Source organism: Hippocampus zosterae, chromosome 10 (assembly GCF_025434085.1).
Source record: "Hippocampus zosterae strain Florida chromosome 10, ASM2543408v3, whole genome shotgun sequence".
Taxonomy (NCBI): domain Eukaryota; kingdom Metazoa; phylum Chordata; class Actinopteri; order Syngnathiformes; family Syngnathidae; genus Hippocampus; species Hippocampus zosterae.
The window spans coordinates 22,461,727-22,480,093 of NC_067460.1; the positions used below are offsets into that span (position 1 = coordinate 22,461,727).

The following is an 18,367-nucleotide window of genomic DNA, read 5'->3' on the forward strand; positions in this document are numbered from 1 at the left end:
GTGGGCAAAAAGAGTTTTGGGTAGCTTTGCATTGATTAGCAAACGGGGAATGTTTCAGAAAAAAAAAACTTTGGCAAGCAGCATTCTATCTCTTTTGGATGAGCTCACCGTGTTTCACAACATTCAAGCTTGTGATTGATCAAAGTCTTTGGTTTAGTGCAAAGAGTGTTATGAAAGAGAGAAAATATGACAGACTTTTTCAATTCATAAGACATAAGATATCCTTTATTCGTCCCACACTGGGGAAATTTACAGCCTCCAGCAGCAAGAATGTATGTAGAAAGGAGAAAGAGAAAAAAAAAAAACAACAAACATCTTTCAATTAAATACAATATGAACACAATGGATAAATCGCAGTACTATTTACAATTTTACTTCACATAATTTAATTATTAAATTGTCTTTAATAATTGTTGAATAATAATTGAAGTTGAAGTGATGATGTAATGTCGGCGCGTATGTATACACACACACACACACACACCCACACGTGCGCACACACATACAGACGTGCGTGTACACACGCTACTAAATACTACTACTAATACTACTAAATGTGTGATAAATGTATCATTGTTACACTGGTGCTTCCTTGTCAATACATTCTTTGACAAACAAACGCACATTTTCATTGGTGTTGTTGGTATTTTACAGAAGAAAACAACTCTTCAGATGTTCAGAAAAATTGTCAGCATAAAAGTCACTGTTGTGCAGAAAACATTTTTTGTGGTGTGGGAAGGCTGATCTGTCTATGCTTTTTGTGACATTTTTATTTAGTGATGTTCTCTGATTTTTCACTCATGTAAAATGTGTGCCTTGGCTCCATAAAAAGTCGTGAAACACCACTCAAGCACATGTGCTACTCCTTAACCGGTATGTAGGCCTCGCACGGTATTCACCCCTGGCGGAGGTAACGATCCCCAGACTTCAAAGGGAGCTACTGCCAAAATGGACTAAGCTGCTTATGAAGTGAGACTTTATTTTTTATTTTTTAATTTTTATTTAATTTTTTTTAGATGTAGCCTGAATTCCATCCGGCATGTCAGCCAGTCCTTGGAAGCTCAGCGGGATTCTCGTCCTCGGTCATTCGAACTGGGCCACAGCTGACAAATAAGAGTGTGATGACACAGCTGTATGTACTGCCTGACACACTCGCATATGAATCATCCGCAGACTGTCTTATTTGACTCCCATTCAAATGGAGGCTGCTCAAGGCGCTATATATAGACTACAGCAGACATGACTGATCAGGGGACAAACGCAAGCTTTTCAAGGACAGAAAATGGATGGGGGGTGACTGATGTCACACGATTGAACTCTGGTTAAAACCCAAATTTGAAACGGCAACCCAAGCTTGAAACCCTCATTTCAAACCATCAAGTAGGCTTGAAATTCTACGTTGAAATGTCAAACTTGGTTTCAAACAGCAATTTCAAACCCTATCCCTTGGTTGAAACGAGCCATTACCGGTTTGAAGGGTTAAAAGGTCAAGGTTTCAATCACCGCCAAAAGTAGCTATCACCGCTAATGAATTATTTTCTTTCTTTGAGTGGACTTCTGATCATATGATTGTCTGCTTGTACAGGTGAGTACAGGAAATTAATTACCTCCAATTAACATTGTGGGGATGTGTAGAGAGGGGAGGTGTGAACACTTGCCCAAAAAGTTTGTTTTCAAAATAGCTCACCGGTAGTCAACTGGTTAGCACGTCCGCCTCAAAGTCACCTGGGATAGGCTCCAGGAAGCCGGCGACCCTCGTGAGGATAAACGGCTCAGATAACGGATGGAAGGATCATTTTGTCCGTAAAAGGCAAAAAATAAAGTATACTGTGCACAATTGATGAACACAAAGAGAGGCGACCGGAGCATAGCACAAATTAGAAGTGCAATGCTTCCCTCTAGTGGTAAATGATGAAACTACCAGGCGTGTTTGGCTTTGTTGAGTCTACTTATTTATTTTATAAATCATCCAGGGTTCGCATTTAATTTTAGTAATTGATTATATTACATTGTATTAATTTAATATTATTGATCAAATTTGTAATTGTTTAAAAAAATAAACAAAATAAGAAAACCTTTATTCGACTCACAGTGGAGAAATTCCCAATTTACAGCAGCAAAGTTATGAAAGCAAGAAAGTAGAAGAACAAAAAGTATAGGAGCTGTTGTAAATGCACATTATATAGAGATGGATTGGAGATATGAACTATACAATGAATTATAAATACAACAATAAAATGAAACCAAGTAGTTACGGGGAGAGTTCAAGAATCAAGACTAAAATTCTACATAGAAAAAAAAAATAATTGAAGAGGAATATGAAATAGCAGCTTTGAGTCAACCTCGAAAAAGAATATTGTATATCCATTTTAAAAAGTAAAGAAAATGTACTGTACTGTATTTTATTTTCAGCTTCAACAAGATTAAATCTAGGCCACCGAAGATAGTGTCTGCTGTTACCAAAAATCACAACCTTTATAAAAGCAAGGCACGTGCAATATTTTACATTTGGGGGAGAAAAAAAAAGAAAATCTCACTGCACACCACCAAATAAAAATGTCACACAAAGTGGGCACACAGTTCAATTTTTCATTCAGTGGGAGAGCATTTACCGATTTTGCCTGTCACTACATGTCACCAGCATGAATAGATGAACAAAGATTGCGTGGGAGCTTTCTATGCATTTTGGACCCATCCAGTATCTTTTTTGTCTGCTCTGAAAGGCTTCCCATCACCATGCAGTGTCATTGCGGATAACCACACACAGATGTGCTCAAAGTCCACCTCCTCTACCGCCCCCAAACCCGATTGGCCGGCTGCACTTTTTGCAATCCAGGTCCAAATCAGCACTTTCTACTCTTACTGTAAACTGGCAATCGTTTCTCCTGTTGGTTTGTTTATTTTTCTCCACCTTTCGCTTTTTTTTTTTTTGTTAAATCACAATGGCGTCGGAGCATGACCGAGCGGTTCTGCAGGCCATCTTCAGCCCCAACACCCCCTTTGGGGACGTGCCCGGCCTGGATCAGGAAGAAGAATTAAAGGACGATGGTGAGCCTGGATGCAGGGAACGGAGAAATGATTTCCACTGAGGGTCAAATCAGATGAAAATTGAAATTGTTCAACACAGTTCAGTTGAATGTAATTTTGCATTTAATCTTGTTCATCGTGATTTTGCATCTGCTTTTTTTTTTCTTTGTTGAAGTTTAGCTGACATTTCTTAAGCTTGCTGAGATTGTGTCTTTTTCAAAAGTGCCCTTTTCCCAGGCCTTTTATCTCTCCCATGCCAGACGGCCTCTTTGACGCGGACTCACTGAGGCAAGTAAAGGACTTGGAAACTCGTGGGGTCTCTGCGGCCGAGACGGGGGATTTGCGGGAGGCTCTTGTGCTGTTTGGCAGGGCTATAAGCATTTTGCCCCAGCGTGCGTCGGCCTACAACAACCGGGCGCAGACCTTGCGATTGCAGGGCAACAGGGAAGGTACTACTAACAACAAAAACAATGATTCTAATGATGATAATGAGTGAATATCTGTAATGTTTCAGAGAGGATAAAGAATATATGCCTGTGATAATTGTTTTGTTCTGTTTGTGTTGCTGCACTGCACAGCAAAATTGAAACCCCCTTTTTTTTTTGGTCTCCAAACATGATCCTCTCTGTCCTCAGGCGCTCTAGAAGACCTAGACCGAGCCATTTCACTGAGCGGGGGCCGGGGGAGGACGGCCTGCCAGGCGCTGGTGCAGCGAGGTCTCCTGCACAGGCTGGCGGGGCAGGACGACGAGGCACACCAGGACTTCCGGAAGGCGGCAGCGCTCGGCAGCGAGTTTGCCCGCCAGCAGGCGGTACTGCTTAACCCGTACGCTGCGCTTTGCAACAAGATGCTGCGTCAAGTCATCGGCAAACTGCGCAACCCCGATGTGTGCGAGCCGCCGCTGTAGTCATAACGCAAACCTTTTTGCATCCTAAGAGATATATTATTGAAAATCGCCTTTTTGATTGTTTGTACACCAATGTTTTGGTCTCAATTAAACAACGAAGTAAACCTTTCATGAGCTGCCACGTCCTGAAAATGTGTTGTCAATATTGCAAAATTGTACATACAATACAAGCTAAGTGACGAGACAATGAGAAACACCTGAACAACACACAGAGGATTGAGGGGGCTAATTGGTTACACACAAGGAACACTGATAACGAGAACAGGTGGCGAAAAAAGGGCACACGAGGAATCAAAACCAAAAGTAACCAGATCGAAACATAACAGCAGTGTTCAACCATTACGGACATGAGTGTGCGGTTGTCATAAACTCGACACTTCATTAGGTACACTAACACAATCCAATATGATCTAAAACATTTTTAAAATATATTTATTTATTCAAATCACGTTCTAAACAGTTCAAAGTGGGGAGCTTGATGCTAGCTGAATGCACCGAAAGTGCTGATGTATATGCATTGGCGAAATTTGTCGGTAATTTGCCAAACAAACTAGGCCAAATTTAGCTCCGCCCCTACATACAAAGATCATAAACAGTTAAGACGTATCACACTTAAAATACGTCCTTGACACAAATATTTGCTCTTTACAGCGCTCAGGAGGGATCTTAAGGTATATCAGAAAGAGTAAACATATTTTTATCCGTTGCGACTACAGGAAAAAAAAACAGTTATAAGTAGAGAACCACAATACCCGGGCAATTACTGCTTGTTGCATTTTAATGTCTTGTCTCTCTGCTGACCTCCTGTAGGCCACCTAGAGACACGGGCTCTGTGCGCCGCTCCCTCTCATAGAAAGAGCATCTTTGTAGGTGGTCGGCCATGGAGGGCGAGTCGCTGAAGCACCATCGCTCCACTGGGCAAAACAACGAGCTAAACTCCCAAACCTGCCGAGCACAACACATGGACACGGATGAAGAATTCGGTAAACAGAGGTACTGTACTCCCAATCCTTGTGCTACTTAAAGGGGAAGTTCACTCAAACGTTGTCTTGGCACTCATAAATTAAAATATCGTTCATGTCTCAGTCAAGCCCGGAGAAAATAATGAGCCGTTTTTTTAAATGAGTGGAAAGAACATCCGGTTTGAGTTTTACGCTTAATGTAGATGCCAGAAAAAAAATCTACTTTTGTACTGTCAACCAGGTATTTCCCATGCCGCGTGAGAGTACAGGGTGTTATTATTTGTCATTCATCTTCCTAACCGCTTGATCCTCACTAGGGTCGCGGGGGGGGGGGGGGGGGGGGGGGTGCTGGAGCCTATCCCTGCTGTCTCCGGGCAGTAGGCGGGGGACACCCTGAATCGGTTGCCAGCCAATCGCAGGGCACACAGAAACGAACAACCACTCACACTCACACCTAGGGACAATTTAGAGTGTTCAATCAGCCTGCCATGCATATTTTTGGAATGTGGGAGGAAACCGGAGCACCCGGAGAAAACCCACGGAGACCCGGGGAGAACATGCAAACTCCATACAGGGAGGCTGGAGCTGGAATCGAAGCCGGTACCTCTGCACTGTGAAGCCGACGTGCTAACCACTGGACTACCGGGCCGCCCTGTTATTATTTGTGTCCATTTCAAAACGTACAACAATTTACGACCTTCATTCGGGAGCACATGCTCAGCTGTCGGTCACGTTGTGTTATCAATGTACCGTGTCCACGGATGATCGCCTCGCTGGCCCGCTGTCAGGACATTCGCATCACATCACCTGATTAGCATGCTGCCTGTCTTGTGATCCCCGTCCATACGTAAATATACCGCCTTTGCCCTTTCAATCTTATCAAGAGCACATTGAGTTAAAAATGTGCCAAGACTTTTCACACAAAACCTCAAACCTTGAATTGGACAAACTATTATGCGGACGTGAAGCTGCCAGCTCACAGACCCCGGCGGTTTAAGATCCAAAAGATCCCAATACTTCTGGTCTCTCAAGTGTATGTCGCATAGCGTTTGCGCATATCTTAAACATGACCTACTCAGGTCGAGAATAGTGAAGTGACGAAATGTTCCCAGCATAGTTTGTATTGTTGCAGAGGCGTGCCGAGAGTCTGGCTGGTGTTTACAACGTGGCAGCTGTTTAAAATGGCTGACATTTTCCACTGACGGCTAACAAGGTAAGAGTTGGATAGCAGTGAGGATGTGATAACACTGCACGAATACACTTTACTCAAAATGAAATCCAAACGGGGACATTTTAATACGGTTGAGTCGTTAGCTAGACTGGGACTCGGGAGGATCCGGGTTCGAATCTCAGGTGGAACATCGCGAGAATTCTCTCAGGGCACTCTGGTTACGGTTGTGAGTGTTGATCGGCCGTGCGATTGGCTGGCGACCAGTCCAATTTCACTTGCGATCGACCCGAGCTCACTTATTGAGGACAAGAACTCCTAGAAAATGGATGCGCGGGTGGCTACTTACTTTCTTTCGGCTCTTCCAGGAGCTCCCCCCGTGGGAGTATGTCTTCTTCTCCCACTTGAGGGAGACCATCCCTCGGGTTTGCAACAAGGTTGCGCAAACTTCCCTCATCGGACGCGACACCTGCGACAATTGCGACAAGGTGAACGTGTCCAAGTATCCGGCGACTCGCTGGAGGATCTCCAGCGGCAGTTGGCTCAAATAGTCCGGGTGATGAGACGCTTCGATCCCCTCGAACGGCTCCCGCGGGACATGTGGGCGGACAACCAGCTTGTCGACGCCGGGATGGTATTTGACCTCAGCCGGTTGGCCGCCCGGTTGAAACCGAGTCTGGGCGAAAGTGCATCCGAGGTACGCTAGGGGGCAGCGTTGCAGGAACCAGCCTCCGAGGCCGGCCTGGATGTCGGCGTGCACGTTCCTGAAGTGCGACGGGTACTCGTCGCGGCGGAAGAAGAGGCCGCACGTGTGACTGAAGGCCGAGCTGCTCTTGTTGTGTCGCCTGGTGACCGACTCGGATTCCGTGTCGAGGTACAGACGCGGCGGTTTGCCGACGATGACGTCAGCGAGCGACGCCCGGGCCGGAAACGGCGCTGAAGCAAAGTCGTACGTTTGCGTCCCCACGTTGACGTAAAGCCCGTCCAGACCGGCGCTCTCGGAGATGAGATGTCCTTTGAATTCTTTCTCCAGACAGCACAGTAGCGTGGCGCTCACCTCCTCGTCGCATTTCGGGAGATCCTCCTCCGAGACGTTGAGATCCGCCGTGTCGACGCTCTGGTGCGCGACCTTGACCTCGCGACTGGGGTCCTTCAGGCGGCAGCGCTTGGCTCGATAGCTGCTGGGAATGTTGAAGGAACGGACCGATTGGACTTCGATGGGTTCCAGGCTCCCGTAAACAAAGTCCCTCTCCCTCGGGGTGCAGGCGGCGAGCTGTCCGAAGTTGATGAGCATGGCTCCGTTGTGCACCAGGTACATGTTGTACTCGCCGATATTGGCCTCCTTGCCCAACTTCTCCAAGACGCCGTCCTGCCAAGGCGCCAGGCCAGAAGCTCCGTTCTCACGCGAGGAACTTTCCCGCGGCGGCTCGATTTTCCTTCCGCTCGCCGACGCCTTTTTAGCTTCATTTTTGCTGGTTTGCTGGCAGCCGTTCATCTCCTTGGTGAATATTTTCTCCCAGGAGCTGAATTTGCCGAGGCTTTCCGTGTCCAACGTATCACTCGTGGTGTCATTTGCTTTCTCTTCCATCACCTCCGCTAAATTTGTGACCTCAACGTCGAAATCGTCCGGATCCGTCATGGTCAACTCTGGGAAAACGCTCTTCATTTTGATCGACTTAAAGAGCAGCTCTTGATCCCTCAGCGCCAAGGCGACGTCAAGGTGCCGTTGGCTTTGTTGGGACACGTTCCTGTAGAAACTCGGGTCGTCGTCGTCGGGAACGGGCCAGCGGTTCCACTCCTGAGAGCAGCTGACCACGCTGGCGGGGCAAATTTCCAGGTGGCGGGCCCGCCGATGCCGCGGCATGCTAAGCGGGCAGCCGTAGCCGGCGTTGAGGCAAGGAACCGTCTCGTTGGGGCACAGGAGCCGGTGCTCGTCCCCCTTGCAGGCGTGCAGGGAGGCGCCGCAGTCGTTGGGGCATCGGATCACAACGCAGCCGACGGAGAGCCGAGGCGGCGCCTGGCAGCCGATGGCGTAACACCGCTCGCAGTGTTCGTGGAGGACGGCGGGCATCCTGCTGTGAACGATCGGATTGGAGTAACTGCAGAGGTGGGAAGGAGAGAGTACAAATGTTTTCAGGATGAAACTTATTTCAGCCATTTGTACTTGACTTAAGGATGTCATTTTTGGATACAATTCACTTTGTCATTCATTCATTCATCTTCCGAGCCGCTTGGTCCTCACTAGGGTCGCGGGGGGTGCTGGAGCCTATCCCAGCCGTCTCCGGGCAGTAGGCGGGGGACACCCTGAATCGGTTGCCAGCCAATCACAGGGCACACATAGACGAACAACCATCCGCGCTCACACTCACACCTAGGGACAATTTAGAGTGTCCAATCAGCCTGCCATGCATATTTTTGGAATGTGGGAGGAAACCGGAGCACCCGGAGAAAACCCACGCAGGCCCGGGGAGAACATGCAAACTCCACACAGGGAGGCCGGAGCTGGAATCGAACCCGGTACCTCTGCACTGTGAAGCCGTCATGCTAACCACTGGACTACCGGGCCGCCCAATTCACTTTGTGTTATGGTTTATTTTTTTTCAGAATCCAAGTCCAGTTTGTTTCCCCTCCTTTGTTTAGAACAGATTTGAAAACGGCAAACAAGAAACTGGTGAGGACCAAACCCCAAATCCCAGTTTTACATCATCATTTTGGGCTGGCATGCTTTGTTTTTTTTTTTTTGTTTGTGTTTTTTTTAAATTTTAGTTTCGTTTAAAGCAAACCAACAGGCTAAGTATAAAATCCAAATGCAGACCAAAGACCAAAAGGTGTAGAATAATGCCCATGTCTCTGTATTCTCTGTCATTCGTAAACCATTTTTTGGCCTGTCACATTAAATATATTTTAAATTGCAGAAATTCAGGAATCAGGGCGGCCCGGTGGTACAGTGGTTAGCACGTCGGCTTCACAGTGCAGAGGTACCGGGTTCGATTCCAGCTGCGGCCTCCCTGTGTGGAGTTTGCATGTTCTCCCCGGGCCTGCGTGGGTTTTCTCCGGGTGCTCCGGTTTCCTCCCACATTCCAAAAATATGCATGGCAGGCTGATTGAACACTCTAAATCAATCTCGTGAGGATCAAGCGGTACGGAAGATGAATGAATGAATGAAATTCAGGAATCATGTCTCATCACATACATATAACGTTGTTACTAAACTCCTTTTTTCAACCATTTGGAGGAAAAGAAAAAAAAAGTGGGTAGCCTGACCCGGCAGAAATGACATCATCAAACGAGATGCTGTGACTAATGCTCTAGTTTTTTTTAAAAAAAAGTATTATTTTTAAAATAGACCCTGAACAGCAAACCCGGTAAACAAAAAGGGATTCATAGATGATAAAATTAGTTGGATTTTCATCAGCTCACATAGCTAACAATGTACTCTTGAACTGAAATTTGGAACATTCTCATTATTTGCAACCTTCTGAGATTAGTGCTACAATGAAATTGGTATTTCAATAAAACAACAACAGGGCTACTCCAATTACATGACCAAAAAAGTGTACAGGTGATGGTTGAGCATTTTTTTCCTTGAAAAAATAGACATTGTAATTCTGCATTGTATTAATCACAAAAGTCTTCTTAAAAATGAGCATCCGCATCAGAAGAACAAGTATTTTTTTTTTTTCTCAGCCAGACATTTCAGCATCAAAAACATTCCCAGCCGCTGCAGTTAAAGCAAATATTTCTCACCTTCTGTTCTTGAGTTGGCGTCACCTCGCGTTGACTGACCTCTTGCACCGCGTCTGCTCTTTATAAATAGAAGGGCCTGGACCGTAATAGGAGGCCCCGGGACGGGGCGCCATTGTCACAGCTTTACAGGAGGGCCAAGGTCAAGTTACAGCCGACACCAACTCTCATTTTGGTGCATGATAAACCCAACACTAAACACTTCAACGTTATTTGAAAAATTTCATTGACAAAAAAAAAAAAAAGCAGTTAATTAACCAATGTCCAGAAAAAATAATGACTTAATAAAATACGCAAATATAAATAAATGCATAAATGATGAAACTCAGGATGTATTTTGGGCAAAGTTCATAAAATATAAAAAATTTAATACCATTTTCGCCATTTGTTGGACGTATTTTCTGTATTTAAGAATTAAATAAACAAAATATTCGCGTGTTTTGGACGAAACTAACTACACCATGAATGATAAACCAACTTTAAGTATAGTAAATGCATGTTAAAAATATGTTTTTTTTTCCTGTCTTAAAGTAATAAAAAGAACAGTTAAGAAACATTTATGTTTGTGGTACCACATTTGTTAATAGTTATTGTGTTTTTATCTTTGTACAGCCTCTAGGAATATTCCCATCATAAATGTTTTGACCACTTTCATCCACTAGGTGACAGTCTTACTCTATCAACAAAAATTACAGAGCCGCAATCGTTTTCTAAACCACATTTTTTTTCTTGAGGTTATATATATTTAGGGCGGCCTGGTATCCAGTGGTTAGCACGTCGGCTTCACAGTGCAGAGGTACCGGGTTCGATTCCAGCTCCGGCCTCCCTGTGTGGAGTTTGCATGTTCTCCCCGGGCCTGCGTGGGTTTTCTCCGGGTGCTCCGGTTTCCTCCCACATTCCAAAAACATGCATTGCAGGCTGATTGGACGCTCTAAATTGTCCCGAGGTGTGAGTGTGAGCGTGTATGGTTGTTCGTCTCTGTGTGCCCTGCAATTGGCTGGCAACTGATTCAGAGTGTCCCCTTCCTATTATTTTATTATTGTCCTGCCGCTTCTGTTGTACCCACCTTGGTCACCTGGAGGCAGTACAATACTGTGATGCACACAAACGAAGAAGAATAGTACGTAAGTGACTCAGATGCTGTAATGTTAGTAACTTTTCATATAGGATAAATTATATAAAGTAGAAAATAGTCATGTTACCTTCCTGCATGTGCTGATCACCGTTCGTGTGAGTACGCGTTGCTTAAAGCCCTCTAAAACCGCCGTTATTGAGGCTAACTGTTAGCTTGTGAATAGCCTTTCCATTATACGTTAGCATCAGGCTATCGGGCTGCTCTCAAGGGAATGTTTTTTTTCAATGCTGTACACGACATGTAATTCTTTTTGTTTTGTGTTTAGTTTTAGAGTTAAACTTTAGATTTTTTGGGGATAAAATTTTCACTAGTTGTACAAGCCGACACAATACAGCGCTTCTACCTTATGTCGAAAATACAACCCCCCCCCCCCCCAAAAAAAAATCGCCCGTACGTTATCTCCCAAATCTCGTACACTCTGGCACTTGTATCTCAAGGCACCACCGTATATGTTTAATATGCCGAATGCGATCGCCTTCTTTGCGTCTACATTCATGTCATGTGTTTTTAAGCTGGATGAAGATTCATTGATTGGGTCCTGCAAACTTTAACTAATGGCACTTATTTACATCGACTGCACTATCATATATCCCCCCCGCCCTCCAAACACACACACACACACACACACACACACACACACTGGAGATCGACCAATTTATAGTGTGCATCATGCAAGTCTCCTCCGGCCCGACACATCCACAATGGAGACGTTATCACAGGCAGCTGTCTGGCTTTCATCCATATAGGCGCCGCAATCACCATATATTTGATTTTATGGGCAGGCTATCTTGCTGTCGAAGTGCCGTGCGGTTCTGCGGGGGTTCCGAATTTTGAATGATGTTTAAAGCTGTAAAGACAGGACTGGAAACTGCGGCATGGTTTCTGAATTTTCCGCGGCAATAAAGTCGGATAAAGATGTATTTAAAGCGTGGGTTGCGGTGGGCAGTGCTCAATCAGATCCAACATATGGCATTGTGGTGAAATAAAAAAGTCTGTTGCTTTTTCGTCCGAATACAGTAAACCCCCTTGCCATGACGAGTTCCTGGTTTGCGGATTTATTTTTTACAGTTAAAGTGGTTCGTAATGCACCAGCCAGAATTGCCAGCTATTTCTCCTCGAAGGTTGCATCGAACTAGCAGACTTACAGGTAAGTTGTGTATATTTTGTTTGATTTAAACGTAAACATTAGCTGTACAGCATTTAACGTTAACCCAAATGTGACCTATTCTCGTTCCTCATTAGTACTCTTCGAATAAATGTCATTTTGTGTGTGTCTGACTCTGTTGCTGCGGATGGTGCGGCAGAATTTTAGAGGTCATTTACCAAGTTAGGTTTGAACAATGTAACTAATATTTAAAAAAACATATCTAGAGACAATATGAAAAAAAATAAAGTATACACACATATATATGTACAATACATAGCTGTTTGTTTTCTAAAATTGCAGTCTTTGCAATTAGAAAATAGCATTCTAATACATTGCGATGTCAGTTTGAATTGGATTAATTTTTCCATCCCGGTACATTAATATAAAGTAATTAATTTCAAAGTGGCCATCTGGTGATGTGACCTACGAATTTTCCATCCATCCATTCTTGTCCTGTTTAGGCGTGTGCAACATTGAGAACAATGCAACAGATCAAATAAGTACTCTGTGTCGAACATTCAGAGTGCATCTCAAGCATCAGTTTGTTGTAATGCAATTAATTTCCTCACTCATCTCTCACGGAATATCTCCAAAGGGGAATCATTCCAACAAGTCCATTTTGGAGGCCACAGTTTAAGCATTCACAGAGGCTCGGTGTCATGCTATTTAATGTTCTGATATATGACAGCGAAACGCAGGAGGGGCCAAAAAAAAAAAGCTTTTTTTTTTAAAATTAAAATTCGAAACCAGTCATAAAGTGTCAGTGTCACGGCAGGGCAAATAAAAGCGTCACTAGTTGGAAGTTTGGGAAGCAAGCGCATCCTTTACGGTCTGCAGAAGCTCCTATAAATCTCTTCCAATTCCAGCCGATGGTTTCCTCTTATTGCCATTCCTCTTAAAGATTGGCCCCGTTTGGGAATTTCCATTTTTATTAAACCCTGCAAACGTGTTAATAAAGAGGCTAACGTGATGGGACAACATAGGCGAGGGGTAGTGGAGGGAAGGAAAATACGGGGGTTTGAATTTTTAAAAAAAGAGTTCATCGCCGAGTTCATACCAGCAGAGACTTATGATTTTTTTTTCCCTTCAGGTTTCTCCCACAGATTTTAATATTGTGAATAGAATCACAGCTATCACCATCTTAGAAGCTTTATTGGCACAGGCAATTTTTTAAGTAACACTCTAAACAGCCTTAACTGTCATACAGGTCGAAAAAGACGTTTCTCACTTTTGACTTTGCTGTAACGGTGTGGCATCATCACATAGAAGCACACCAAAAAAACAAAACAACAACAATACACTTGCAGAAGTATTTATTTTCAAATCTCAGGATTTGCATATATATATGCATATATATGCATATATATATATATATGCATATATATATAGCCAATAGGCTATATATATATGCCTATAGGCTATAGGCTAGAATATATAGCCTATTCACTCAGACCATAAAGCCATTATTTTATTTATGTATTTATTTATTTGTATTTTTTCTTATCTTATTTGATGTTGTTTTTAACATTGTACTCGTGATTTTAACTGCTTGTTGTAAGGTGTCCTTGAGTTTCTAGAAAGGCGCCCACAAATAAAATGTATTATTATTATTATATATACCTGTATTTTTTTTTACTGTAACAAAGACAAAAGCACTCGCATGCTGTTGCAAAATATAACACAACGTAACAAGGTTGTCCCACTTGTCGAATTCAGTATTGTGCAGCTTCTGGGACGTTTAACTTTGAAAGGTTTCTCTCCATTTCAATCTGAGAGGAGTGCAAAAGGCCCATACAAGTGATTAAAAGTGAAAATCATTGGGCGATTACGGTCTGTTTAACCCGACACCATGAATCACTCCAGCGCTGTCGGGTCCGCTGAATAGTCGATGCTTTTCGGAGAATATGATGGCGGTGGCTTCTGGATGAACCGCCCTCCCGCCAAGTCATGACGACGGCGTCACGTGCGTCTCCTCGCAATCCGTCAACAATTCAACCTCGACGCAAGTGAGACCATTGACCAATAGAGACGAACATGTTTATTGGCATATCAATTTTGCCCGCAGCCTTTCCGGGGCAACCTTTTATTCGTCTTTTAATTACAAAGACTAATTAAAAGTAGCTAGTAACGAGCCCCGTGTAGGTTCCCCCTTGGGGCAGGAAGTGCGCCGTGTCACTTTGCATCATTAATAGCGAGTACACCCAAAGAATGGTGCCGCAAGTTGTAAATTAGAAATTTCGCTTCGCTCATTTGCAGAGCTAATAAGAAGGAGCCGCCATGGAAGTTGGCGGCGGCGGCGGCACGCCATTTCACGCCCGATATACCGCCGCCGTAATAAATGACAGCTCTTATAAAATTCATGAAAGCAGTAAAACAGCTTGTTGTGAGCCAGTCCAATGATAAAGTGCAATGACACAATTTATCTCTTTGCTCTTGTTCCACCCCAAAGAACTTTTATATGAGTAAAAGTTACCCGCGCAACCAGCCGAAGCAATGGCGTGGATGTGGAAGTTTAAAAAAAAAAAAACAGTCGCGGTGATTGCACAACCATGAAGCAGAACGCTGTGACAAATCAAATCCAAGGACTAATCGAAGGGTTGCTGGTCATTTCTAAAGTAGGTTTCTGTTACATTGTTTCGTCAACAATGTCGATCCATTTGCTTGAAATATCCAACGTGTGTAGTTATTTGCGTGGGATGTTTAAAGAAACACAGATTGGGGGGGGGGCGCTAACATTCATTCATTCATTCATTCATTCATTCATTCATCTTCCGAGCCGCTTGATCCTCACTAGGGTCGCGGGGGGTGCTGGAGCCTATCCCAGCTGTCGTCGGGCAGTAGGCGGGGGACACCCTGAACCGGTTGCCAGCCAATCACAGGCCACAGAGACGAACAACCATCCACGCTCACACTCATACCTAGGGACAATTTAGAGTGTTCAATCAGCCTGCCACGCATGTTTTTTGGAATGTGGGAGGAAACCGGAGCACCCGGAGAAAACCCACGCAGGCCCGGGGAGAACATGCAAACTCCACACAGGGAGGCCGGAGCTGGAATCGAACCCGGTACCTCTGCACTGTGAAGCCCACGTGCTAACCACTGGACTACCGGGCAATGGAAATGTCATGATCCTCTTCTTGTGTGTCTCCAGCAGGTGGCAGAGGCGGGCAGGGGGCTTTCCCTCCAGCTTGCACACCTGCTGCCAATGTTTTCATCAAGTTAGCCATGTAGCGTCCAATCAGCCTGCCATGCATATTTTTGGAATGTGGGAGGAAACCGGAGCACCCGGAGAAAACCCACGCAGGCCCGGGGCAAACATGCAAACTCCACACAGGGAGGCCGGAGCTGGAATCGAACCCGGTACCTCTGCACTGTGAAGCCGACGTGCTAACCACTGGAATACCGGGCCGCCGCGCTAACATTCGAAAACACAAATATTCGAAGAAGCTCTCCGAGTAGAGTTTAACATGATGGTTTCCCGCGGCACGCGTAAAATGGTACCGTTGCGGCAGCGATACGAACAACGGTTGCGCGAGGAGTTGGAGCGTTCGAAAAAATTGGATCGATCCAAAAATAATCTGAGTACATTGTTAAATACTTCAATCAAGTACCACCAAACTCAGTTCTGCTCCCGTTGCCTATCTAAAAACATACGCTAGAGTGCGTGTATGCTACCATAATTTTTTTTAAAGCTAGCATACATTTTACCATGCCTGCATCCAAAAATGCAGTGTATCTTGTGTATGTGTTACATACAGAAGTAGCACTCGTAACTGACACTGCGCCTTTTAATACCACGTGTCGGATGGTCGTGAAAATACGATGTAGTATTCAACCAACAACCTGTGTGTTTTTGTAACGATCAAATCACATGCAGTGATTCTAATCTTTAGGATTTTTGAAATATCCAGTCAATCGGACAGCTCGATATTGACATTTTTACGTGATGAATTTGAACCCAAAAGCAGTGGTTCAATATATTGCAGTCTTATACGCAATACAGTCTACGCAAGTATCTGCGATGGCTTCATTGCTATGAGCAGTGTCTATGTCCCTAATTTGAAAAAGTCACCAAAAGCGTCATGTCCGCTTTCTCAACTTCGTGTCGCTTGGCTGTGCTGCATCCATCCATCCATCCATTATCTACCGCTTATCCGGGGCCGGGTCGCGGGGCCAATAGCTTTAGCAGGGAAGCCCAGACTTCCCTCTCCCTAGCTACTTCGTCCAGCTCTCCCCAGGGGATCCCGAGTCGTTCCCAGGCCAGCTGGGTGACATAGTCTCTCCAGCGTGTCCTGGGTCTTCCTCGGGGTCCCATCCCGGTGGGACATGACCGGAACACCTCACCGGGGAGGCGCTCAGGAGGCATCCGAATCAGATGCCCAAGCCACCTCATCTGGCTCCTCTCGATGTGGAGGAGAAGCGGCTCGACTCTGAGTCCCTCCCGGATGACCGAGCTCCTCACCTTATCTCTAAGGGAGAGCCCGGACACCCTGCGCAGAAAACTCATTTCGGCCGCTTGTATCTGTGATCTCGTTCTTTTTATTGGGGCTCTGCGGGACAAAAAGGGAAAAAATGCAGGCAAACTGCATCGTACAGGTATAATTTCGTCTCAGGTGGTTCAGTTTAAATAGTCGGCGCGTTGCTGAGAGATAAGGAACAGCTAGGCGATAAGACACCTTTTCCCGTAAGAAGTCACACACACCATCAACACGATATGATCAACGCTCCTGGTACGTGTTGCGGTGGAAGAAGGTGTCACTGACGACAGCATTTAGTTTGCTGTCTGCGACCGCTGAGGAACGCGGACGCGAAAGGTATGAAAAACTCCCAGGCCGCGTCCATCTCCAATTACCGCCGGCCGTATTTACCCGTAAGTCAGGCCTGACTCGCGCAACATGGCCTCTCGCCTGCAAACAGGACTGTGACTCAACACGACAAACGGAGTGTGTGGGGGGTGTAGGGAGGATGCGGAAAAAAACGGCGGGACCGTCACTCTCATGCTCCATTAGGCGCCGCGTCGCCGGCGGATGAAGAAAAATGTCTTTGGTTCGAAGGATGCTGCGGCACAGACTGTCTAAACGGCGACCGTTTGTCCTTTGCGCGATGACCTCGTGATGACGCGAGACCACCGGCGGTTGAATCGGTGGAGTGACGTGCGTTCATTATATCGTGGAAGGAAGCGGCGGTGGGTGGGAGTGAAGTAAAACGCTTAAGTCAGGGGTGTCCAAACTTTTTGCCAAGGGGGCCAGATTTTATGTGGTAAAATGTCGGGGGGGCCGACCTTGGCTGACATTCTTTACATTGAACAATACAACAAATTTTAGTAAGCCAGTCTGTTTCACATTTCCATTTTTATTTTAATTTCAACAATCTTAAGAATTTCTTTTGGTTCATTTGAAACAGGTATATCACATGCAACTGCTTATCCACTTGACTTTTTCTTAAACAGAAGTCTCCTGAGTGCAAATGGATTGATTTGAAACAATAAAATGTATCACTATGACTTTTCAATAGTCACAAAACCTTTGACTCGAACAACAGTTAAATGAACAAGCAATACACATATCCACAACTGCAAGGATCATTTGAAATATGACATATCAGTCAATATAAACACGGAGTGATGTCTTGTTAACTCGTGAGTGATGCCCTCTAGTGTCTAAATGCTATTACTCATTTAGTGAATGCTATTACTCATTTAGCCACTAGAGGGAAGCAGTACTCTATGAAACATCACTCACCAGTCTACGAGACCTCAGTCAATGCAACACGTGTTCCATTGCGCCCAACCTGCGGGCCAGACGGCACTGATTTTATGACAGGGGCCGAGGGCCGGATGAAATTCGACCGCGGGCCGGAGTTTGGACATGCCTGGCTTAAGTGGAATGCACGTCACATAGCAGATGAAAAACATACGAGGGTGGCATAGAAGAAAATTAAGCAGGCATGCGATCCAGGTCATTTGAAAAGGGACCCTCTGCGGATCCTTCCATCTTTAACGTTTGCTTGTACTAAAACTATCAAAAGATTGTAAATTATCAATTGAACTGATCACTGGATGCCAAAACTAGTTCTTACTTGTGAATTGGATTGTGATATCCTGCTTTGGCTGCAGCAACAGCAACAGCAAGCCAATGCAAGCAAAACGGTGCGCCTGACACCAGGAAGTGGATGACGGCAACTGGCAGGAACAGGCTGACGAGCGCACCGAGAGCAGGTAGATGCGGAGCGAATTCCGTTGGGAAATCATGGCATGGCCCCAGTCAGGCCCGGAAAG

The 18,367-nt window shown here is 45.1% G+C and overlaps 2 protein-coding genes across 3 annotated transcripts; one reads left to right on the forward strand and one right to left on the reverse strand.

The window, feature by feature from the left end:
• The first annotated feature begins 2,811 nt into the window (after positions 1-2,811).
• ttc36 (tetratricopeptide repeat domain 36) lies at positions 2,812-4,082 on the forward strand. The gene is made up of 3 exons (XM_052078633.1): positions 2,812-3,048; positions 3,288-3,476; positions 3,663-4,082. Exons 1-3 carry the CDS (start codon positions 2,943-2,945, stop codon positions 3,932-3,934), a joined length of 567 nt encoding a protein of 188 aa, XP_051934593.1. The 5' UTR covers positions 2,812-2,942; the 3' UTR covers positions 3,935-4,082.
• A 629-nt stretch (positions 4,083-4,711) lies between these two features.
• Positions 4,712-9,827, reverse strand: LOC127608927 (F-box only protein 40). Of its 2 annotated transcripts, XM_052078463.1 has the most exons (3): positions 9,812-9,827; positions 6,414-8,163; positions 4,712-4,879 (listed from the first exon to the last, which is right to left on the reverse strand). In XM_052078463.1, exons 2-3 carry the CDS (start codon positions 8,133-8,135, stop codon positions 4,712-4,714), a joined length of 1,890 nt encoding a protein of 629 aa, XP_051934423.1. In that variant the 5' UTR covers positions 8,136-8,163; positions 9,812-9,827. The 2 variants fall into 2 exon arrangements, with proteins under 2 accessions (XP_051934423.1, XP_051934422.1); XM_052078462.1 differs by lacking the exon at positions 9,812-9,827 and having other exon boundaries at positions 6,414-8,262.
• Between the last annotated feature and the right edge of the window lie 8,540 nt (positions 9,828-18,367).